The sequence below is a fragment of the Helobdella robusta genome (assembly GCF_000326865.2).
Source record: "Helobdella robusta unplaced genomic scaffold HELROscaffold_8, whole genome shotgun sequence".
In the NCBI taxonomy this organism is placed as follows: domain Eukaryota; kingdom Metazoa; phylum Annelida; class Clitellata; order Rhynchobdellida; family Glossiphoniidae; genus Helobdella; species Helobdella robusta.
Genome location: NW_008705459.1, coordinates 4778032 through 4803685, shown reverse-complemented (window position 1 = coordinate 4803685; position 25654 = coordinate 4778032). Strand labels below are relative to the sequence as shown.

General features: G+C 30.8%; 3 protein-coding genes across 3 annotated transcripts; 2 read left to right on the top strand and 1 right to left on the bottom strand.

The window, feature by feature from the left end:
* Positions 1-2194: 2194 nt before the first annotated feature.
* HELRODRAFT_70034 (hypothetical protein) lies at positions 2195-3915 on the bottom strand (the record flags this gene model as incomplete). Its single annotated transcript, XM_009031838.1, has 4 exons — positions 2195-2342; positions 2463-2605; positions 2679-2896; positions 3819-3915. 4 exons carry the CDS (start codon positions 3913-3915, stop codon positions 2195-2197), a joined length of 606 nt encoding a protein of 201 aa, XP_009030086.1.
* A 2640-nt stretch (positions 3916-6555) lies between these two features.
* On the top strand, positions 6556-8131 carry HELRODRAFT_70006 (hypothetical protein; the record flags this gene model as incomplete). The annotated part of the gene is made up of 7 exons (XM_009031835.1): positions 6556-6617; positions 6708-6809; positions 7001-7065; positions 7273-7344; positions 7492-7590; positions 7695-7784; positions 7962-8131. Coding segments are annotated over 7 exons (660 nt in total), but the record flags the coding sequence as incomplete, so codon positions are not given.
* Positions 8132-10384: 2253 nt separating this feature from the next.
* Positions 10385-24921, top strand: HELRODRAFT_96397 (hypothetical protein). Its single transcript, XM_009032301.1, has 24 exons — positions 10385-10545; positions 12667-12779; positions 12872-12951; positions 13349-13409; positions 14836-14933; positions 15449-15579; positions 15866-15942; positions 16108-16197; positions 16835-16906; positions 17023-17192; positions 17581-17665; positions 17808-17944; positions 18478-18652; positions 19091-19186; positions 19497-19628; positions 20124-20253; positions 20900-20954; positions 21231-21340; positions 21684-21784; positions 22017-22097; positions 22509-22614; positions 22998-23127; positions 23515-23918; positions 24056-24921. Exons 1-24 carry the CDS (start codon positions 10467-10469, stop codon positions 24349-24351), a joined length of 3009 nt encoding a protein of 1002 aa, XP_009030549.1. The 5' UTR covers positions 10385-10466; the 3' UTR covers positions 24352-24921.
* The last annotated feature ends 733 nt before the right edge of the window (positions 24922-25654 follow it).

Genomic DNA, 25654 nt, shown 5'->3' with positions numbered 1-25654 from the left:
TTAGATATAACTTCTAATTTTAATCTAACTACTAATCTAATCCTCAAATGATTATGATTAGCATTAGATTAGAGATTAGATGGTACTACATTATAAAAATAATTGTAAAAGATAAATAACAATAATAATGAAATGAGTGTAAAAGTTATCAAAGTGTATCAGTATCAACTAAAAAAATATTTTGTTCACTAACTAGAGTTTTTTGTTTATTAATAATTTATTATATTTTATTATATTTATTTTTATTAGATTGTTAGTAATACAATAAAATAAATAAAATAAACCAATACTATAATTAATATATTATATATAGTTTATTTTAAAAATAACAAATTGTAATATGAATATAACAATTTAACTTGACAAATTTTAATAATTTATTAAAATAAGATAATAAGACACTAATATTAATAAAAACTAAACTAAATACATACACAAATAAAATAGAAAATACAAAGCACATCATATCACAACATCATGCTAAAACTAACTAAACTAATTTACTAATCTAATACTAATCACTAACTAATGCTAACTAATTTCCGATTTGAGAATTTTATGCAACAAAAACTGAATTATAAAATAAAACATTTATTTAAATTTAAAAGAATCTTACCATTGTTTCCACTTATTAACTCCACTGATCCCCCAAAACACCTAAAAAAATGAAGATCAAACAAGTAGGCAAATGAAGAAGACTTTGAAATATGAAGAAGAATGCGTGTTACACTTCCACTAACACAGACAGACAGATAGATAGAGACACACACAAACAAGAAGACATCAGGCAAGGTAGGCAAGTGGTGTGTGAGTGTAATTATTGAAAGTAGGAAATCCTGTTCAGCTGAACCTGAAAGGTGTTTCGTTTAATAAGGACCATGCAACTGAGGCGCTGTATTTATTTTCATATTTTAAAATATATAATTTATTTTCATCTAATATTTTCAACTCTACTACGGTTTATTATTTATTTTCTTCTATTATTATCATTATTTTAACATTAATATTATTTCTCTCATTATTTTTTTTCTTCTTCCTGTTATTTTTATTTATTTTCATTTTATTTTTTTTATTATTATTTTATTATTATTTATTTTATTAATATTTTTTCTTCTTATTTAAAAATTAATTGTAGAATTATAGATATTAGATGTGTTTTGAGATTATTACACATTTGGATTGATTTAGTTTAGTAAGTTTTAGTAAGATTTAATATTAGTAAATTAATTTTATACTGTGGGATGCAAGACTGGAAATGAAATCCTGTACATAATATTATGAATATTAAATCTATACAATGGCTTTTCTGCCTATATTTGTCAAGATTAGGCTACGAAATTCTAGACGCAAGAGTACCTATAGTAAATCTTATATTGTACTCTAAACTAAACCAAACACATATTGCCCTAAATTCGTTTTTTTTCTTGATAATCTCGTTAGCATCTATTCACAAATTTCAAATCACCAATACCAATAATAAAATAACTGTTAATCATGAAATATGATTATTTGTGCATCACCACACATGCAGTCGCTTCAAATGCGACAGAAGTTTGCCCTTTTGAATGGAACAAAAAGCCGCCAACCAAAATCAGTTTTAAAAATTTACTCGACCATATCAATTATATTCAAATTAGCTATCTTATGACACAAAATTCTTTAAACATAAAATCTAAAACTATAAATTAAATAATACTTGTCATGTCATTTTCTGGTCACTTCTTAAAAAGTTTTCACATAAAATCGTTTAGACCATTTATAATATAACGTTTTCATGCCAACGAAATTCTTAATGAATTTGCATATAGCATTTTATAATTTCATATTGCCAAATGCATTTCTTAATTTTCAATCATTTGAACACTTTTGAAGGATTAGAAAAAGTTAATTTTGATAAAACTTCATCAAAACGTTTCATTCGAATGTTAAAGCACATAATCTTTATCAATCAAACAATTTGGTATTACATGCAGTCATACACATGTTTATTGTATATACAAAAAAAATCAAAAACCAATATTCCTTTGCATTGCACACGTGTTTTAATTATTTCTAAAACCTGTAGCTTCATAGTTTGTGTTACAAAATTGAAACCAGACAAATTTTCAATCGTCGCATCGAATAACTGATTATTAATCAATTGTTGGAATTGTTGTAACGAATAGAACTATAGGACATGGAAACGAATGGATGACTAATATGTTAAATCCTTATAATCGATATGACCAGAATCTCCGAACAATGACATAGAGACGATGCCGTCATGTTGAATGTGCAGGCGAGTTATGGAAGCGTGTGCTACAAACATCCTCATCCAAGTATTCGTTGGTAGCTGCAGAGATCTGGCGGATTGCAAAATCGATTAGTGATGTTTATTGCTTTTAACAGAATTCAATTAAATTAAATTTTTTACAGCTTAAATGCATGAAAAATTACTTTGTTTAATTGAAAATACTTCTAACCTCAACACAAAGAACCGGATAATGTTACCATGTGCAATTATGACTTCGTTTGTTATTTTGTTCGTTTGACCGTCGTTGTCGTCAGGCCGGAAAAAATATCTTCTAAAAGCAGATTCAAGTCGTGGCCCGTCAACATGGTAATCCTTTTTGTTGGAAGTTAGAAATTTTTATAAGAAAGATAATAAAATATTCAAGTGAACTAATGTAAAGGCGCACCCTTTCAGGCAGACTCCAGTAACTAATAGTTGGATTAGGAGGTGTCGGTCCTCCTTCTTCTAGCATGGAATCAGCTATTAAAGGGAATGGAAGCCTCAAATTTTTGTGAATGATCGAGGCTGTTTCTGTTGCTCTCGTTAAAGTTGAATGATAAACAGGGCCCACAGAGATGTTCATCTGTTTCAAACGATAGGCTGCATGGGAGGCTTGTTTTTTACCTGAAATTACATTAAGTTGTGTTAAATATTTAGTCTAATGAAACGAACGTTGACAACCTAATAAAATTTGTTCAGAGTACATTGCGCATTGAAACATTAGTTTTTTTTAGAAACATTAATTTTTAAATTAGTTTTTTGTGTTTAATGGATGTTTTTCAAACACGAATTTACCAAAACGTTAAAATTTTGACAATTTTTTTGATTACAAGCACAAATTTACAAATTTTAGATAATCTTGATTGAAAGTTAGAGCTTGAAATAGAATAACTATTTTGAACGTACAACATCACTTAAAATATAAAAAACGTGACCTTTCGTAGAAAATAAATAGATATAACATTCAACATTAATTCGTTTCAGGTTACAACGCATAGCAATACTACCGTACCAGCTGCTTAGGCAAGGGGAGAATTTTGGAACTGAAGCCGCCTCCTCAGTAAAAATTTTGCTACGGTTGAAGTTAAAAGGAAAAAAACCCCCAATAACTGTTGCAAATTAAATTAAATTTTGAAGTTTGTATAAAACCGCTTATTTTTATTGCGAAATTTGTTAACAAATAAGTGATATGGTGAAAAGAGAAAGGTCGCCAAGAGCTTTCAAACAAATTTAATCTTCTGCCCAAAGCAAATTTCTAGCCACGCTACTGTACATTGCTATACGTATACTAAATATTATATTCTTTAAAATAAATTAAAATTTAACGAAGAATAACTATTGAAATCGAAATCATTAACTAAAATATTTGTACACAAAAATTTTAGGTGTAGCTAGTTTTGAGGCGAGATTTGTACAATTTAGCCACTTATAATTAAATATATTAATGTTAACGAAGAACACAAAATAGCCACTAGTTGGTAACAACAGAAGTTCCACTCATAAAACTTTGCCAATAACAAACGCTGAAGTGAAGAGCAAATATGACAACCTCGGTCTGTTAACTTTCCAGTGTTAAAGTCGTACTCCCCGTGCCTGATCAGTAAGATGTTTCGCGCTTTCATCAGTTTCGAAGGAGCTGACATCTTTCTGTTTATTTTTATATATTTTACTTTATTAATTATCGATACTTAACCAAATCTACTTTAACCAAATCAAATCAATATAGGTATGGCGGTATATGGTAGCAAGTAATGCATCGCTGAGTAGATAATATCTATTAAGTAATATATTGAAATATTATCTCTATCACCAAAAGCCAATGACATATAAACAATTTTCTAAAGCAAGAAGCATTTCAAAATAAATTAATATCTCTCCTATTTCCTATTTCTCTAAGCTCCTAAACTTTAACATATCTTCGTTTCAAACAATTACTTTTATGATGAATAACTGCTAACGTTGTTGAATGTACAAGTATACATTTATTAACTGTTAATATAATATAAGAAGCTATCGTGCATGCATATTCGTCAAAATGCTCAAAATAAATTTGACATCTCGTAATTTTTATTTTACTTAAACCAAATTTTCATGAGCTGTAACAGAAATAAAATTAACTATAAAAGCATTGTAGCAGAAATACCAACAAATCCCAATTGTAGTTCCATTCATAAGAACAATTCAAACGATCGTTTGTCTTTTTCGGTGCTAAATCATCTTTTGATTCATCGGGATGATTGGCTGCCGAGGCCGACACATGAGGATAATCATCATTGAAAGTTTCCACACTTGCCATTTTGTATGAGTTTTGCCTGTATTTGCTGCAGATAACACTGGCGTAGATTTCGATGTACCACGAGATGGTTATCATCGTCAGAATTGTTAGTATGAATAAAAAGATTATAATCCGATACCCCGACCTCAATCCCAGCTTCATAGTTGCAATTTTAAAGTTCTACATGTGATTCAAGTAATGTTTATAAAAGTTCGTAGCTGAACGTCATCATTGTACCAATAATCAACAAATGAAATGTGAAAACTTCAATATACACTATATACAGATAGCGAAACAGTCGAACAATGGAAAGTAACGCAGCGTCGTATTAATTTATATTGTCACAGTGATTAATGCTTATTCTTTGGTAAGACTGATATTTTAAACAAATTTTTACTTAATTATTAAAGTCTGTAATGGTTTTTTTCGTAATTGTAAATTTTCATTTTTTCCTTTGTCTTTATCTTTTCATCTTTTGTAAACGCACTGGTATATATATAATATATATATATATATATATATATATATATATATATTATATGTATATGTGTGTGTGTGGGTGGCGTGTGTGTGTAAAAAAATTTATATACATGTGCGCTCGCGTTCGTGTGTCTGCGTTCGTAGGGTGTGGTCATTAATACGGCATTTGTACTTTTATAAGTATGCGTCACAGTAAGAGCAAAGTAAAAATAGTACTGCTAAAATGTATTTTTGATCAAAATGAGACTGCTTATAATATAAACGGTACTATATTAAACTTGCTACCGTCAACCATTGTTTATTTTTAGGATGCGATTCTAACGGGCAGTAGTTTTGAAGTTATAGTATGTCTCGTATATCTGATATACTCTCTCGACAATTTTGAGAAGTTATGAGAAAATAACCTAATTTTTCCATCACTCATTTTTCCATTTATACGCCGTACAATTGAAACAACATTCATTGAGTTCTCTGCTCATTCTCCTTTGTTAAAAGCCTTCTGCTTCAGGTTCATGCGTTAGCATCTTCCTATGTCTTCTTTTTCTTATTGTATACATGTATATCATATACTTCAAATACTTAGAATATGGATATAGTAGCAATCAACAACATGATACTATATCTATATGCATGAACATCCAAAGACTTAAAGAGCTAATTGCACGTGTATATTAATATTAATTTCTTTGCACGTGCAATTTCATTCATTGTGGTTGCTAGGCAACGCAAGGTGCTGTAAACAAAATGAACAGAATTCTGTATGCCTGATCAAATATGAAAATAAAAAAAAATTGTTGTCTGATTCGCTCTTCAGATTTAAATTCTTATAAAAAATATTTTATTATTTATTTTTTGCAATCTTATTAATCGATAAATATAAAATAACATTAAAATCAATGATTCAATTCGAATCTGAATATGAATGACAATGAATAGTTATAAAATAAATATAAAATATATATTATATAACTATAAATGTGAATAGTTATAAAATATAACTATAAATAACTTATAAGTTTCTTTTTACAAAATTATATCGAAGTTAAACAGTTTTGATTTTTATATCATAATCAAAAATATTAATTTATTTTTAAACGGTTGAATTTTTGGCTATTTAAAAATAATTTTTTAAATTAAAATAATAAAATGACCTCAAACAAAAATAATAAAAGTTTTCTAAAACTCCCAGAGCCATCGGCTGTCATAAACGAAACTATCAGATGCATTCATACTTTTCCTCAGGTCTGCTTGGAAACATTTTTAAAGACATTTTCAAACTATGGTGAATGTAGCATTTTCATAATACAGTTAAGGTTTATTCTCTAAATGTCAATTATTTTAATTTACCTTTCCAACAACAAACAGCCCTATTTGATGAATGCCACTCCATACAACAGTTACGACTTCAGTCCTCAAATTACGGCCAATGGTACACAAATGCCAAGGTCAGTTTTTTTTTAAAATAGGGGCACAACTTTTTGAATATTCCAGTATGAAATAACAATTTTTTTCGCTAAATTTAAGCATTCAAATCGTCAAAGCTGTCGTTGTCGGAGATCAAGCAGTTGGCAAATCATCACTTCTGCAGAGGTAGGTAATAAAAATAAAACCGCAACTGAAAATTTTGATTGAAACTCTGCCATTTATGTAATTTATCTAAGAAGAATTTAAAATTTTAAGATTCTGTTACAACACGTTCAAATCTGATTATAAGTGCACCATTGGAGTTGATTTTGAAATTGAACAGTTCCAAATTCTTAACAAGCTTCTAAAAGTTCAGTTGTTAGTAAAAATTTAAAAACAACTCAGATTATAAATTTCTAATTTTCAGTTAGAGAAAAAATTATTCATAAAAAATGAATAAATATAAAATTATTGAAATTATAAAACTCACGTTAAACGGTTAAACAAAGAGTTTTCTTCATTTTTGTTGAGTTAAATTATAGAGAAATAAATTGAAACGAATTAATTAGTTGGGACACGGCAGGCCAGGAGCGATTTAAATGCATCGCTGCATCGTATTACAGAGGATCCAAAGGTTAGGTTACATGCACAAAAATATTTTACAAAACAATTCAGTAATTTTTTGCGTTGGAACCAACTAAAACTAAATTAACCACTTTGCATTCAACATATATACAATTTTTCTTATAATATTTCTTTGATTTATATCAACAGTTCATTACTTATCATAACCAACGACTTCAATATATTCCAATTGTTGAAACATTAAATTAACAAACAGCTGTAATAGTGGTATTCGATATGAGTTCGATTCAAAGTCTCATGAACGCCAAACAATGGGCTTCTGAAGCCTGTCTGCATGCATCCTCTTGCTTATCAGAAAACTTCATCTTTCAAAAATCTGCAAACATAAATGGTAAGAGCATGAAAACGTGTTCAACATCAAATTATTCTGTCAATCCTACAAATAAAAAAAAGTTGACATCGAATGAAAGAAAAGATAACGAAGGACATGAACCATCCAGTAGTAATGGTGATGCAAGAAGATCTGAAGGACCTTTGTTATTTCTCGTTGGCACTAAGAGGGATTTGGTTGTTAGTTCATTCAAAAATCAAATTTTATTTGCAAACTCATTCAATAATTTGATATTATATTCAAAAATTGTTTCCTCTAACGTAATTTTGAATTGTTCATCAAGTCAGACAACACTTGGAAGGAAGTTGAAGCACTGGCGGTAACAGTTGCTAAGGAAATTCGTGCCGAACTTTGGATCGTTTCCTCACTGACAGGTTGTAAATTTTAATTAGTTGAACTCTATTATTATTATTACAATAGTATTTGTTGTTTTTAAACAAAGGTATAGAACAGTTTAATCAAAAATAAAAAAATTAATAATGACGAATTAGTTTGAATAAAACATAATATTAATACTAATATAAAATTGTATAATAAAAAATTGCCGACTGAAGGCGAAAGGGTTAACGACTTCTTTTTTCGTCTGGCTGCCATGTTATTGGAGAACTCTATGAAGAATGCATTGCTGGTCAAACAAGTCATCCATTCAGAGTTCGCCACCGACATGATAAGTCAGATTCGCAAATTTTCAAATCTATTCATCTTTTTATACGATTCTCAATGAATTTCTGACTCTGAATGCCATTAATTTACCTGTAATATTTGTTTAATTTATTAAATTAAATCTCTGAGATGTTTTCAGAACGGAATATCGATTCACAAATTAATGAAGCATCTTTGGAATTTATCATTTCATCAGCAGAAGTTGACGACGACCAGCCTGTGAAGGCGCAAACCAACTGCTGCAAATGATCTCAACACCGTACACTGATCATCATGTCAGACTTAATTAGGCAATATATCGTTGCATAAACTGCCACAGTTTATTAATGTACTGCATATTTCAATTTTATCCATTGCTTACGTTATTTTAAAAGTATGTTTCATATTTTTATAATTACAGATACTACAGTTTCATAGTATTTATTAAGATAATAGTTTTCATAATCAATTTTCTTACAATCATTGAAAACTTATCATGATATGTTTTTAGCTCCAATAATACAAAAGAAAAAACCAAACGAGTTTGTGAAATCGTATTTCAGCTTATAAATGTATATATGAAGATCGAAGAAAGTTTTACTGCTTGTGAGGAAATTAATAAAAAATATCATAGCCACCGGTTACTTGAACTTAGATATATTAGTATAAAACGTAAGCTTGTATTTTTGAAATTGTTGTGCGTGCTATGAGTTTGAATCGGAAATTTCAATTTAGGGTTTTCATCAGAAGGTTATAACACGAAAAATTTCCAAAACGTTATTAGTACTAACACATGTGAGAAAACTGTAAGAAATGAGTAAGAAGAAACTTGTATACAATAAATACGACTAATTTGTTTAAAAAAAACTTAAAATAAATAAAATATTTTTTGAACGAAGATGTTACCAGATAGATGTCAGTTCAGGGCAGTGGCGGAAAATCTTTGTGCCACCTAGAGGCACTCGTAATTTGCCGCCTAAATTTTATAATAATTTAAGAAAACTGTATACAAATAAAAGCAATATTTGTAATATATTTGATCAGGTACATTTTTCAATAATATTTATGCAATGTCATATTAGTAAAAAAATCCATTTGCATTAAACAGCCTATAAAAAAGTTCAAAACTTTACGACGTGTTTTTACGCGTACAAACTCATCAATTAGGTGGTCCAATCTCTGCAAAACTGTTTTTTCAACACACTGGATTGGAAGGAAGTTCAGCCTTTCTCACGACATTGTTGAACGCAAATAATTTTTATCGCGCATTAAACATTAAGGTTTGTACCGAACAGTTTGTCGCAGGAGTACAAGTGTACATCCGTCTTCATTGTATACAGAGTCTATATATGCACTGCAACTCATTCACTCTTATCCATTTTTATAAATCAATTGAAATGTTTGAAACTAAATTTTGGCCTAAGGAAGCCAAATAAGACTTTAAATAGAACGGTTCTGAGTTTATTGTGTCGTTCTAGATCGATAGGAAATAAAAATCCAAACCATCCGCCGCAACCTCTACTTTATTGACAATGTTTTGAGTTGTACAATCGCTTTCAAATTTTTAATAATTTCTGCGAATGCGTTTCGTTTCTTGTTCATTTCAAAAATTAAATTATTCACAATTACTTGAAATGTGTTTACACGAAAGGTTCCCCGAGTGCTAAATTCTATCCCATTGTAGCTGTTGGTTCGTCGAAACGCCGTTTCCGTTTTCTTAATGGCAGCATCTTGCTGTCATCAACAAACGACAGGACTTTTCTTTTTTATGTCATTCCTTTTCTGAAAGATTCGAACAGTTTTAAAGATGAATTGTATGTTTCAATTACAGACAATAGACCAATGTCTACTTTTTGTAGTAGTGACTTGTGTGCTAGATTTGTTCTAAAACGAATTCTCATAGTTCTACCATAATTTCGGTTTCTAAAAAGCTCAAATTAGCAATAATTCCTAACACCAGTATCTGATTTCTGATTTGAATCTTTTTCCAAATATTGTACTGACTAACCTGACTCTATCTATAAGAGTAATTATGTTTAGTAGTGTACTGAAACAGGCAAAACGCAAATACATATATGTAATGTATATATGCTTGAATTATTTTTTCCATTTTTTGGATTTTACATGTCGTATGTGTTTGTGAAATTGATTCTTTATAATAATATTTGTGTAATATTAATGAGAAATACAGTGTTAATCCAGTTATTTAACGTTAAAGCACTAAGTTTCAAAAATTTTGCAAACTTGTTAGGCCATGAAATCGTGGCTGCCATCACTTTCATTTGACAACTTTATTATTATTTCACTTTTATTTTATTGTAATTCAGGCTTTTGTGGAGTCAGTTGGTTAATTAGGTTAAATGATTTTGCGTAAATTATGTGAATTATTTTATTAATATTTAATTATTTGAACGAAAATGAAATTCTTCATCAAATTCCGATTTTGTAAAATTTTCTGTATCTTGTTGGTGCTGTCTTTGAAAAAAGCAGTTAATGGTTTGTTTTGTTAAATTAAAATTTAAATTTTTCTAATTTAATTATTTAATTAAATTAATTTTTAATTTAATATTAAATCCCATAAATTTTTTAATTTCAATTAAGTTAATTATTAAAACTTTTAAATTTTCAAATAATTGTTTTTATTGAGATCCGTTGTATGATTATTGTTAAGAAGGTTATCTTTGTTTATTTGCTAACCACTTTAAAATGAGGTAACATAACCTGTCCTAATTTAAGTCTTAAATTAAATTATTGAACAACTAAAAAAATCTTAACTAAATTAATTTAAATAAAATGACATTTCCAGAAGCTAAAGTTTGAAATCACAACCTTGGTTATTTTCTCCCTCTCTTCTCTTCTGCCTCTCTATTTTTTAGTTTTATTTCTTGTACTCTAAGAAGGATGGATTCTATCACTATCACCAGCTATTCCTGCTATCTATCTATCTCACTAATTATCTGCTTATTGCTATCTAAAAGTTATATCAAGTATCTAATCTAATTCATCTTATTCTTATCCTTATGACATGACCCGCTTTTCCAAGACTTCACTAAATAAAATTTATAAAATTTTAAAATAAACATTTGATTATATTTTATATTAGTGTGCTGTTATTATTTTATTTTCATTTTAAGTAAATTGAAACGTTATTATAGATAAGTTTTATTAGCATTTATAAAATTTTTAAATAATTAACTCTATGACACTATTTTGTTTATCATTATGAAATTAACAAAAACATGATTATGAAAATATATAATATATTATAACATATAATATTTAAAACTTAAAATGAAAATAGAAAATAAATTTTTAGATGTTATTAGTTTCAAATGTAATCTTATTCTTACTCGTGAACATTTTGTTTTAAAGTTAACTTTTGGTTTTTTAATGATGATGAGACTCTCATTTTGCTCTTCAATGCATTGAAATAAACATGTACATAATAATGCTACTTTATGTTATATTATATCTTTTTCTGTTAGAGAAAAATCATTTTGTTTATTTATAAAAAAATCAATCTTAATTAGCTACCTGTTTTTTCCTTAATTACATCATTCTTGTCATTATTACTTTGAAGTTTACATTTTCTCATATCAACTGTAGCTGAGAATAGCTACTTAGTCAGTTGATTAATAATTTATTTTGATTTGATCAATGATTGTTTCATGTTTTACCAACAATTTATATGTGCTTGTTTTATTTATGTCCTTGTCCATACATCTGACTGAAAGCCCCCCTCCACCATTTAATTCTTTTTCTTTAGGTTGCAATTATAATGATTTACTGAGTGGCTTTCCTAATTAAAGGTTGAAGGTCATTCTCTCTTTTGTACTTGCTTTCCAGAGGTGTCAATGATAAAAGTATTGTTTGGAATATGTGGTTAATACACTTGCAACTGATGATTAACACAGTTGCTCAACCACTGAGCAATTGATTCTAAAAACATTTCATCTTTGAATTTTTTTAACCATTATCGGATAGTTGCAAAACATCACTTCCCATTTCATTTATTTATTTTTCAGAAAAATTTTCAACTTATGTCCAACATTTAATAAACTTTATTCACTCTTTGCAATTTGAAATCATGTTTAACAATTGTTTTCAAGTTAGGTCTGAGCTTTAATTTTATGCAACATAACCTCTTTCTTTAGCACAATTTGTAGCAGCAGTTTAGGAGCTGATGATGTTATTCATTTTTTTTTACTCCAATCATACTAAGATTTAAAAAATCCTTTTTCAAAATTCTATATAGTAATTAATGGGAAATAAGTTTAAATGATTAAGAACCTGAATCAAAGTTAATATCAGTTAATATTTATACACCTATTTATTCATAAAGTAATGATGAGTTTGGATAAATTTCTCCATCTATCTTGAAATAAATTTTAAAATTTTAAATGAACATCTGCAACACTTGTGTAGTTGTTTGTGAGGTTGAAAGTTTAGTCATTTGATATAACATGACATGGTCTGTTTGTTTTATCCCATTAACTTCACTTTCCCACAACAAACAGAAGTTGACACTTTTATAAAATTTATTTTCATAAAGATTCACTATCAATTATTGTTTATAACGCCTTAATTGTATTCTTTATTTTTTTTAATTTTTCATAGGAAACCTCATTGTGGAAACTCAAATATTAGATAGATACTCTTCGTACAACAAAACATTCGTACAACTATATGATAGTACGGGGAAGCATATTTTTTCTACCTATGATAATCAGGTGGCAAATTTGTTTTCCACTCCTTTTGAAACAATTATTTAAATTTTACATCAAATAAAATTTATTTTATTCACTCATATTTTTTACCTCAGACTCAATGTCACTTACGGCATATTTATGTTGAATTCGTCTTAGAAAATCACAAACTAACCTTAGATCTGCAGAAAAATGAGTTAGTTTACTCACTACATTTCTTTTTCCAACTTCTCAATAATACTATAATTGTATTTCTAACTTACATAGCTCATTATTAAATAGCTTAATGACTGAGGCATGTATATGTTTTACATTACTTCATATTTAAAGCTTGTGAGATGTAATATGATGTTTTTTTTTTATTTTTAAGATTGAAATCAACATACTCTTAATTTCATCCACTATATTATTTTCTTATAACTTTTAATTAATTTTAACTTTAAATAAGATATATCGCATAAATGTATCTTTTACCTTTTACTATTTATTTATTTGGGATTTTTTTCAAAATTCAAATTTCCTTTCAGAATTTTTAACAAAATTTACCTATAGAAACATTTCATTTTTAACATTAAAAATGTCCTACGATGCAGTTTCTTATTCACACCTGGTTACATGGAAAGGACTTCATCTTCCCTCCTGCCTAGCAATTATGTTAGTAGCATTTTCGTGTAGAAATAATTATTTCACTTAATCATGACAGCTTGAGCCAATGGTAATTACATTAGTGATAGGGGCAATTATAATACAGTATATGTACTATAATATATAATATAGTAGTAGACATATCTTTCTTTACCAAGAAGTTTAATCATTTAATTCTATAAACCATGACATAACTAGACTATCTTATTCCCTAATCTGTTTTTGCGTTTATAAATTTATTTAGATCCATCCATTCCATTTATTAGATTTCATTCACATGCATACATACATCTTTTTTGCATGTGTTGATTTATGAAATAAAACTTTGTTGGATTGAATTGAATCAAACATGCTTATGTGAATGTGTTATTTTTATAAAGATAATATGATTAAATGCTCTTTTCAATGAATGCTTCAGTTAAAAGTTGTAACCAGATCTACAAGTTGAGCCATTTTATTGCTAGATTATAACGTTTGTATAATAATTTTTAGGCATTTCTTTGATGTTTCTTGCAAATTTTATTGCTAACGTTTTTAAACTTTAATAGGGAAAATATAAAATTTGAATAAATAAAATAAATTATATATATAAAAATGAAGTTTTTTATTTTTACTATTATTTCTTTTTGCGTGTTAAAAAATCTAGCTACTAGCTATCTAGCAACTCTATGATGTTGGATGAAATTATGAATTAAGGCAAAAAAATGTTGTGTTCAAATTTAAAAAAAGTAAAAGATACAGAATAAAATACAATAAAATAAAATACAATAAATAAAATAGAAGAGCAAAATAAAATAAAATAAAGATAAATAAAATGCAATCTTGATAAATTTCAACTCATAGGATAATGACCAAACACCAATAATTCATTCTTAAATTTAATAAGAATATAATTATGTTTATGTGGTTGTAAACAAATATTTATCTGGTATTATATTAAATTGTAATAAGTTATATTCAATCAATCAATCTTCGTTTTGCCTCCAGTCCCGGTTGTTTTCTTTGCCATCAACTTTTTGCGCCAAATTAGACGATTAGTTGTATCCATTTCGTTTAAATTTAGAGCTTTCATGTCTTGCTTGATTGTTTGCGACCAGGACTTCTTTGGACGGCCTTTGGAACGTGTGCCAGGTGCTTCAATATCTGCAAGAGAAGTTATGGCATAATAAGTTATGTTGTAATAATTTATGTTGTAATATCATGTCCTAATGTCCTACCTCGGGAAACTTGGTCTCTGGACGCTAAACGAAAATTGATTGATTGATAATATCATATATAATAATTAGCCATTTAGTACTGTAGATTTGAAATATAACAACATATGTAACATACTTTGTATAACCGGTCTATTCATTGATATAAATTAATTTGATTTTAATTAATTGCAGTTATAATTAATTATTTGTAATCAACATAAGTACGTAATTTTTATCAGACTTCTAGGAATTGTTACTACATTGGTGCATTGTTAAATGATGATAGACAACTCATTCCCAATGTTCACGTTGCTGTAAGCACTTGTAAAGGACTGAGGTTAGTTTGTGTGTGTGTTTGTGTGTATATGTATGTGTGTGTGTGTGTTTGTGTGTGCCTGTATGTGTGTGTGTATTTTTATGATTTTGTTTATGTGTATAAATATTTTTTGTTTCCTGAGATGTAAAAATATAATTGTTTTGTTGCTTTTGTTATTTGTTTTGTGGCTCATTGTATTGATAGTAATGTAATGATGATATGTTATTGGTCTTGTTGGTCTTGCTTCTATTTTCAACATTGTCTTCTAGGTTATTTTTGAAAGACTGTTTCTGCTTTAAAAATCAAATCTCCATCAACTTTTAATTTTATTTATAGTTCCATTCAAACAGTTCCATTCAGATTTTTATTTATGATTCATCATCAATTAACATCATATAAACTTTTAAGTTGTTAAATTTACACAGTGTTGTGTCAGCTAGAGATAACAGAACATCCATTAGAACCACTTGTGAAAAATTAATGTTTTCTAGTGCTTAGTTTTTTTTTATAATTACTTTGTTAAAACTTGCATGCAGGGGTTGTGTGATGTTGGAAAATGATACAATCAACATTGAGCCTGCAACAGAAGATATCAACGATGTTCATTACTTTTTCAGAGATTCATCTAGACTTCGTAAAACTCACCATTTCAATCATTCTAAACTTGGTGGGTTGTGTGTGGTTGTTTGTGCGTGTGTGTGATGTGCGCGCGCGCTTGCTTGTGTGTGTGCGTGTGTGGTGTGTATGTGTGCGTGTGTGGTGTGTGTGTGTGTGCGTGTGTCTGTAGTTGATTGAAAACCTTTTTATTTAATTTTCAACAGTTAATTGATCTGTAATAAATTCCATTAATAAGCTTTCTCTTATTATTTACAAACCAGAAGATTAAATTGTAGATATTTTATTGAGTTGTTGAAAAAATGTTGAGATAATCTCTATGTCAAATAATTTTGTAGTGGTGGATGATGATGATGTGAGTGACGATCCACATGCCATGATGAAGAAGAAGAAATACAATCCACACAGAACACATGTAGGAAGTTTTTTTCATATTGAGTTTTTAACATTTTAAAAATAATAATTATTTAATTTTAATAATAATTTTAGTGGCATTAATTTTGTTGACAATAATTTTAATAAAATTATTAGCTCAAACTAACTTAACTAATAAGATGAAATGTCAACACTGAAAATGCAGAGATTAAAGAAGAGATCCAAGAATAGGCCTTATGATTCAAACAATGAAACTCTTATAGTTGAACTATACGTTGCAAATGACCAGGCACAAGTGGGTTTATTGACTTTAATTAGTTGATTGATTTGAATCGGTTGATTGACTTTAATTGGTTGATTGACTTTAATTGGTTGATTGACTTGAATTAGTTGATTGACTTTAATTGATATAATTTAGCCTAATATTATGAATCTATTTAAAATTTTCTTTAAAATTCAAATATGTATTTAATTAATAAAAAAATATATTGCACATGTTTCAAACTGTAGAATATTGAAGAATTGAATGATAATTATCTTAGCAAGTGAGTCTATGGAAGTTTGAAAATATTATTAGCTAATTGAAAATTAGTTGCTCCACTTGAGAAAGTAAATATAGCTGATCCCCAACTTCTCATTATCTACACTAAACAAATCAGCTCAAGTTAGAAAACGCAATGATTGCTAGAATATCATGTAATAGCTTATTGATACAATTAATTAATATTATTTCTAGTTGTGGAGCAAAGTGTGATTTGATGAACTCGAGTGTACCACGTTTTTACTTTATAAAATTCGTGTTTTTATTATACTGCACACTCACACATGTACACAGTTGTGTACAATTATTCATATAAGTGCACACACCTAAACAGTAACCAATAAAACATTAAGCAAAAGCATTAGAAATATTGAAATATTTCTTCCATCAGTTCATCAGGCAGGGATCAAATGTACAGGCCACCATTGATAGGACGAAAGATGCAGTCAACATCGTCAATTCAGTTAGACCGTCTGCCACAACTTTCTTTATTACAAATACCTAACATTTGTTAATTATATCCAACTTAAAGAGCAGACGTATGTACATGTACAATCAAGCAAATTAAACATGCAACAGATATACAGACAGTTGAATGTGTACATCGTGCTGATTGGTGTGGAGGTGTGGAACGACATCGACCGCATCCAAACAACAAACGACCCTCAGAATTTGTTGAACAATTTCCTCAAGTACAGGGAAGATTTTTTGAACTCCTGGACTCCCAATGACAATGCACAGTTGATAACGTTTGTATTCTGTCGTGAATGGGTTGGTTGTGCTTGGTTTGTTGGTTTCTATTTTTGTTCATTGAGGTCGGTCGTAATAATGTTTTTTAACTGAAGTTAATGTTTATCTGTATCTGGTACAATTGTTGATTTTTTAAAGATGTTTGAACTTATTTATAAATTGATTCAAACATTTGGTTTCCATTCATGTGGCTACATTATAAATGAACCAACCGATTAACCAATCAACCAACCAACCAATCGGTCATCTAAATAACCAACCAACCAATCGGTCATCTAAATAACCAACAAATTACTTAATCATCTAAATCATTAACCAACCAATCATCTAAATAACCAACCAATCATCTAAATAATTAACCAACCAATCAATCAATCAACTCACCAGGGGTCGTAACTTGGGCGATGGTATCCTGGGAAAGGCCCCTGTGATGACGATGTGCACGTGGAGCAAGTCGGGAGCCATCAATGTGGTTCGTGCTGTTTATTATGACTCATCATTCTTATTCACCTGCTTGCTTTTCATTGCAACTTTGATTTCAGACAATTTATAATAAAGTATTTGTTGTCGTTGAGATCTTTCACCATAAGAAGCAACCACACTTGACTATTCAGGACCACTCGTTGGATGTGGCTCGACTGGCCGCTACGATGGCACACGAGATCGGCCACAACTTTGGATTGGAGCACGACGACAGCGTCAAGGAGGTCACGTGTCCAGATGAGAAGTGTATTATGGGCCCACAGAGCAGGTCTGCTGTTGTTTGAGTGCTGCGGGCTGGTAATGTTTGTCGTGATGAGTAACATTATTTTGTCATAAAATGACGATAATTATGAGATAACCTAAAGTTACATCAGTGATAAACAACGTTACATTGTTAAATGTTAAAGCAACGTTACATTATGCATTGCGAGTAACTTTTCCTGATTTCATCCAATTACGTTATTTTTATAATGCTAATGAAAGATGAATACATTGTTTGGCGTAACGTGTTGCTTGCTTAACTGCCTGTGTTTGTAAACAGTATTATGAAATTTAAACGAACGTATCTATTATTTGATCCACGTAGTAGTATAAGTTTTTTGATTGAGGTTTTTAACGCTGGGAAGAAGGCTTTAAAAATATTTTAAAATGTAAGTTTTGCATTAGCGGGATTGTTTCTGATGTTTCGTAAGTGAGAAGGATTGAGCTGTGGTTTATTTTAAGCATGCTAAACAACTGGTTTTTTTTATTCAATATCACAAATTTATAAACCCTGAAAAAGATAAATATATCATTTTATAGTGAATTCATACCTGCTCGCTTCTCGTCGAACTCAAAGATGGTCTTCAAGGACCTGCTGGACGAGGGCATGCGGCACTGCCTTCAGAATTCGCCTCACAAAGTTTTTGGAGAAGGGAATGATTGTGGCAATGGATTCATAAATAAAGGAGAAGATTGCGATTGTGGTCTGCCAAAGGTCTGCTTCATATGAATTGCTTCTCTCTTCGTTATTCTTAGTTCATTAATGTGTTTTTTATATTTTTCATGTATGTATGCAAGAAAGTTGAGCTTATAAACCTTTCACTTCATTTCTATCCAATGTTACCATGAATTCCTATAAAACTCTTTTATCTCAGTTTATAGTTTTTTGTGCTTCTTTGCACAGCAGTTTTTTTATTCTTAGTAGGCCTGGTAGCGAATCTTCTTTTCGCATCCAAATTCAGATCTCTTCAAGCAAGCAATATATTTTTTCATATATGGTTTTTGAGGATAAGAGTATTTCAAGTGTTTCTGACCATTTCCGTCCAATATACAAATTATATACAAATTCTTTGCAAATTGATTATGTGTAAACAAAATAATTACATTACAAACAAAAAACCAAACAAACCAACAAATTAATGAACCAAAAAAGGACTGCACAAGCAAATGTTGTGACCCACGCACGTGCAAGTTCCTCAGCCGTGCCACTTGTGCCACAGGCTCCTGCTGTAACTTGGATACCTGTCAGGTAACTAACTACCAGCTGTAACTGCTGTGGTGATAAGCATGATGAAGATGAGGATGATGATTGATGATGAGATTGTTAATTTAATGTGATAGCCTATCCTTCGTTAAATGTGATTGCCACTGTGTGTATGAATGATGATAATTAATAATGTTGTGGCATTTTTGGATTACATTATGGTGATTACAAGAACAACGACAAGTTTGATGATGATGATGGTGGTGATAGTGATGATGATGATGATGGTGGTGGTGGTGGTGATAGTGATGATGGTGGTGATGATAGTGATGATGATGACGATATTAATTTGAAGATCAAACCGCCAATGACGGAATGCAGAGGAGTGCAGAGTGAATGTGATGTCGGTGAGTACTGCGATGGGGAGAGTGAGTTTTGTCCTTTTGACGTCTTCAAGCACAATGGACATCCGTGTACCTCGTTTCAGGTTTGTTTCCTCTTCAATTTTCACGGTGTTTCTACCTACCTCCTTCTCTTCTCTGACTACTCCTTCGTCACTTACGAAGTTTAGAGCGGATCTCAAGACCCATCAGTTTGTGAAATTCATTGAGGAGTGTTGTGGAAATAGCGTTGCAGAGTCTAATTGATTGATTGGTTGATTGATTGATTGATTGATTGATTGATTGATTGGTTGATTGATTGATTGATTGATTGATTGATTGATTGATTGATTGATTGATTGATTGATTGATTGATTGATTGATTGAGCAAATGGTCATATTAGAAAGTTAGAATAGCATTTATTATGGTCAGTAACATGGATACTTATGTTGCATGTAAAATGGTCATTGAAATTTATAATTCCAATTATTTTAACGTCTGACCCACTTGTTATTAACGTTTTTTATAGCGTCATTTATTATCTTAAAAGAGTTATTGCTTGCGGTGCCTGATAAAATTCCAAAAATGAAAAACCCCTCAGAAAGGGGCGTTCTGTTTCGACGGTCAGTGCCGGACGCACGATACCCAGTGCAAGAGGTTGTACGGCGTGACGGGCCAGCAGTCAGCCAGCATGTGCTACGAACAGTTCAACATCGACGGCTCGCTTAGAGGTTCTTCTCGTTTCTTCATTTTTGTTTCCATGACACCAGGGATGTGATGTTTGATGTCGCCTCTGTTTTGATGCTGTGATGATGTCTAATAAGAATGGTTCGTGAAGTGCATTAATTTCAGAATGGTTTGTGAGATACATTTGTTAAATACATTAATTACAAAATGGTTTGTAAGATATATTAATTACAGAATGGTTTGAAAAATACATTAATTACAGAATTGTTTGTAAATTACATTGATGTTGTTGTGGGTTGGTCAGCGTTAAAACTGACCAAAGAAGAAATTGTAGATGAGATGAGACAGTCTTGAGTGAGTGAGTGAGTGAGTGAGTGAGTGAGTGAGTGAGTGAGTAGTTTGTAGAAAGATTAGGAGTGCCAATATGATCGATGAAGAGGTTAGTAAGTAGTTAGAAGTTGTTACTTTCGAGCTAGATGGCAGGCTAAAGGAAGTTGTGATGTCATTTGAAAGAGTATGCTCAGAGGTTAATGAACATCAAAACATAAAAATGTTCTGCTTTCAATACTTAATGCCTCCAGGTTCATTTTTCAATGAGTTGATGGAGTTTAACTTGTTGCTGTGAAGATGATGATGAAATTAATGGTGAAGTGATCTTTAATAATGAATGATGGTCTTATTTCCACGCAGGAAATTGCGGCTACAAGTGGGAGGAAACAAAAAGTTACATCAAATGCAACAATAGGTGGGTTGTGTTGTGTTGTCAGCAGGTTTTTATTAACACTCTCTTTCAAAAGGAAATTAATAAACTGGTGAAATTTTATGCTTAGTCTAAACTTTGCCACGATTCTATCCTGTCTGGTTCATGTCTATTAATGCATCAACCTAAGTCTATATTTCTCATCGGACTGGTGGATATTGTCACGAAACTAGCATTTTTCAAAAAATCCACCCAGTTTATCTATTTAACGTTTAAATCATGTTCACGGTTGCTCATGCACATGTGCTTGAACATTTCCAGTGACGTCATGTGTGGACTGCTGCACTGCCAGCACAGCAGCGAGAAGATGATGTTCTGGGATAAAACCGTTTCCAAGGACATTATTGAAAACATCATCTTTATACAACCTGGTTGGTATTCATTAATTAATTAATTAATTCATTCATTCATTCATTCATTTATTCATTCATTTATTCGCTCATTTATTCATTCATTCAATTATTCATTCATTTATTCATTCATTTATTTATTCATTTATTTATTCGTTTATTCATTTATTTATTCGTTTATTCATTCATTTATTCGCTCATTCATTCATTTATTCATTAACTTTTGTTGTTTTCGTTTTTTTCGCATCATCTCACATGCGTCCTACCATTTTATACCGTCTGAACACCACCTACCTATCAAGTCGTAATTTTTCCAATACTTTTCAGTCATGTTATTTCCAATGTCATTCCGTCGCTAACGCAGGAAATATACGGTACGATTGCAAGACGGTGATGTTGGACATTGACAAGGATGCTGATAATCCAGGTCTCGTGCCTAACGGAGCGTCATGCGGTAGCAATAAGGTTGGTGACGTCATTATTCAATGCCATTATCGCTTGGTATTATCAACATTTTGTTTACGTCATCGCCATTTCTTGATGGCTTGATAATTTTTTGCTGTCATCGTCATTTGATGTCGTCCCTTTTATGATTTTATATCATATGAGTATTTGGTGACATCGTTAGGAGCCAATGTAATGATAGACTATATTAATGAATGATGAATGAATATAAAATTTTCAAACTGAACAACAGATGTGCATGTCCCAGCGATGTGTAGACGCCAGAGAATTTGTAGAGAGTCTCAACTGTCCTGAGTGCCACAACCACGGGGTCCGTTTCCGCATTTCCCACAATTGAACTTCTTTCAGATACCTTGTCTCATTTTTTTTTTTTATGTATGTATTCATTGTACGCTTGTTTGTTATGCTCGCTGTCAGTCAAGGGTCCCTAAGCTGATTTGATATATCGAACTGATTTGATATATTTCATTGAAAAAAGTCATTTTTTAAAAAAGACACAAACACGCAACAACAATAACGACGAATCTTTTTATAAATTTATGAATTTCTCGTTCCAGTAAAGTCCAAAATAGCAAATTATAACCTAGCTTGTACGCGTCAACTGTTCACTTTGTAGATTGCTCTGAAGTTACATGAGCCATGATTTTCCAAGTGTTTTAATTGTTCATGTCACTCCTGCATGTAAGTTGATTAAGTTATTGTTGAACCATGCAACACAAAGGTGTGCACAAACATAGGACAGTGTCACTGCGACGTGGGATACGCTCCTCCCCATTGTGACAGGTCTGGATTTGGAGGCAGTCTGCATTCCAACGCCATTTCTGATAAGTGTAAGCAGTTTAGGATCTCAACTAATTTAGATTTGTTCTGTTGATTATATATATTTCACCATTCAAATATTCTTACCCAAATTTATTATTTTTTATGAGAATCCGGCTTGAAAGTATTAATCGAAAGTTATTTTTTGATTGTGATAAGCAGCGTTTTAGAGCATTATTTCCTATCTGACAATACACGCTGCTGGCTTAGCTAGTTTTTGAACCCAGTAGCTTCGCATTGGTCATGCAGATTGTAAAAATATCTTAAGGAAGTTTATAAGTTATCGTTCATTTAATTTTGCTGAATTTATTGTACAATTGATTTGTTGGATGAACGATTTGACGGTGTTAGATTCATTTTCATTTGATTCACTAATCTCTTGATTGATCGACAGCGAAGGTTGGGGCGCTGGTTGGTGTGAGCATTTTCGTGTTCATCATCTTTCCCTGCATCCTCATCATTGCAATCCTCCTCTACAAGAGGAAGCACCTCATCATGAAAAGATTGGGACTGGGGAAGTACAGGTAGGTATCCGTTGGATTGGTGTTGGAGGTATGTTTGAATGAAACGGTTGTTCCATTTTTGTAAGATTTATCGAATAAGTCACGTGTATTTTGTTTGATTGCCATTTATAACGGATAACAAATTCCAATATTATAAATAATGTTGCAAGAGAGTTAGGTTATTTACTAAAATAAGTTATTTATTTTATAAATAATAAGAAACTCATATCTGTTCAACAAAATGATAGCGATGCACATTGGTGATGATAGTTTCTGTTGTAATGATTCTGATCAAATGAAAATTTGGTGTTGAGGGTGATGATAATTAAGATAATGACATTTGAGATTTATGTTGATGATGATGATGGTGGTGGTGGTTATGACGCCGTCTACACGACGTCAACGCAGATCTGTTTCTCGCCCGACTCTGCCACCCCGAGGTGAACCAGTGACCAACACCTACCCACGCCCCCCTCCACCTTCCTACCCGCAACTTGCTCCCCCTCCACCACTTCCATCGGGACCTCCTCCTTTTACGACAGTCCCTCTAATGTCATCACATTCTTTCTCAAGACCCCCAAACAGTACAAAACCCCTTGTCAACAAACTTCAATCATCCAAATCCTTCTCACAAACTTCACGCACGAAGCCTTCCATTGAAATGGTGCATGGAAACTTCGTGAGGCCACAACCACCAGTCAGGCCTTCAAGACTGCCTGCTTCTACTGCAAGATCTGATGAAGACACTGAAGTTGTGGGTGCAAATGATGCTGGTGATTTGAGAAGTGCCCTCACAAAACTTCAGGAGTTAGGTTAGTTGTGTAGCGCTTCATTCAAATTTTGTCTTTTGTTGCAATCTTCGATAAGTTGCAATTCTCGCCGGTTAAATTGATTTCAATTAGCTAGTTTTAATAGATTATTATTATATAAGAAAATCTGTTGCCTGCAGACTTCTTGAACCCGAAATATACTCAGCGACATCATAGAGAAACACGGCTGCCAAGGATATCAAAAAGTGATGACGATGATGAGAGCAACCATGATTACGACCACCAGAACAGGAAGCACGTACCATTCAGGAAGGCACCCCCACCACCTCCTCAGGTCAAGGACACTGACATGAGTGAGGACGAGGATTGCAAGCAAAATTACCAGAAAGCGTCACAAGCTGCCAAACGTCAGCCTTCCATCAGCAAGAAACCATCATTTCGTCCTCCTCCGCCTCCGAAACCAAAGCCAATTTAAGCATACCTTCATATTTAAAGCATTTATTAATTTTACTAATTTTCTTTTGTATTTAATTGATTTATTTTGTTTTACAATTTTGTTTTTTAAAAATTGTTATGAAAATATATTTGCGTAATTTCATTATTTCCTTGTTTTGTTTGACATAATTTTGAACGTAAGACTAAGAAAGAGGTAAATTATTATCAAGAATATAAAAAGTACGTCTGTTTATGCAAGTCTGGTTCTTTCAATGTATTATGATTAGTCATCCTTTTTTCGTTTTTCCTAATATCCATGTGTAACACGAATTTTACTAAGTAGAAATATCTATATTCATACTTGTTCAAAATTTCACCTGATATCTTAATATTTCATTATTTGCCTAAAATGTGCAATTCTCTAGAAATATGATTTGACTTTGTTACAACTTTCGTTTGGATTGCACCGATATTTTGAACAATGGCTCAAATTGACTTCACTATGTATTATCATCGTTGATCTATTTGGTTAGATGCTTTGGAATCTGTTTATGTGCTTTCATATTTGTCTTTTCTAATCATGATTTTTTTAAATAAAAAGGTTTAAGTAGGTGGTCTTTGTTAAATTTATTCACGGTCAGTGCAAAGTGTCAAAATTACAAATAGTTTAAATAAGCGTTTTCTATATTTTTTAAAATTCTGAAGACCAAATAAGACCAAAAATTCTGAAGACCGGATAAATAATATCCGACTCCGACACCTCAAAAAAATTCAGACCGGCAAAAATTTCCAACCGACTCTGACACTATTAGAGATCCAGTTTAGGTAAAATTCATTACTTAGTAAAATGTCAAGCGAGCTAATATGAATTTAAGGTAAAAATGGGTGTTAGTAAATATCGTAAGAAAGATTGAAAAATTAAATAGAAAATTAAGCAACGCTGAAAAAACTGACTTTTCTAAACAACTGTATATCTGATAGTCTGAACCCTATATATAAATATATATTTTGGGTTTAGACTATCATATATACAATTATTTATAAAGATCACTGCGTTTTTGGCATTATTCAACTTGTAGTTGAGTTTCTCAATTTTTCTAACGAGACTTATCATCTTGATGAAGTTTTTAAAATATAATAAACTTCGTCAAGATGATAAAACATTTTTCATTTAATCAAACTTTCACTCGATAAAATATAATTTTTAAAATTATTTTTTTTAGAAAATTTGAGAAACTCAACTACAAGTTGAATAATGCCGAAAACGCAGTGATCTTTATAAATAATTGTATATATATATATATATATATATATATATATATATATATATATATATATATATA

Excerpts from the sequence above, each read along its gene's own strand:
- HELRODRAFT_96397 (XM_009032301.1), top strand. The coding sequence starts at position 10,467 with ATGAAATTCTTCATCAAATTCCGATTTTGTAAAATTTTCTGTATCTTG. Across the intron at positions 19,187-19,496 it reads GTAACTTGGATACCTGTCAG|ATCAAACCGCCAATGACGGA; the intron begins GTAACTAACTAC and ends ATTAATTTGAAG. Across the intron at positions 23,919-24,055 it reads CACAAAACTTCAGGAGTTAG|ACTTCTTGAACCCGAAATAT; the intron begins GTTAGTTGTGTA and ends TGTTGCCTGCAG.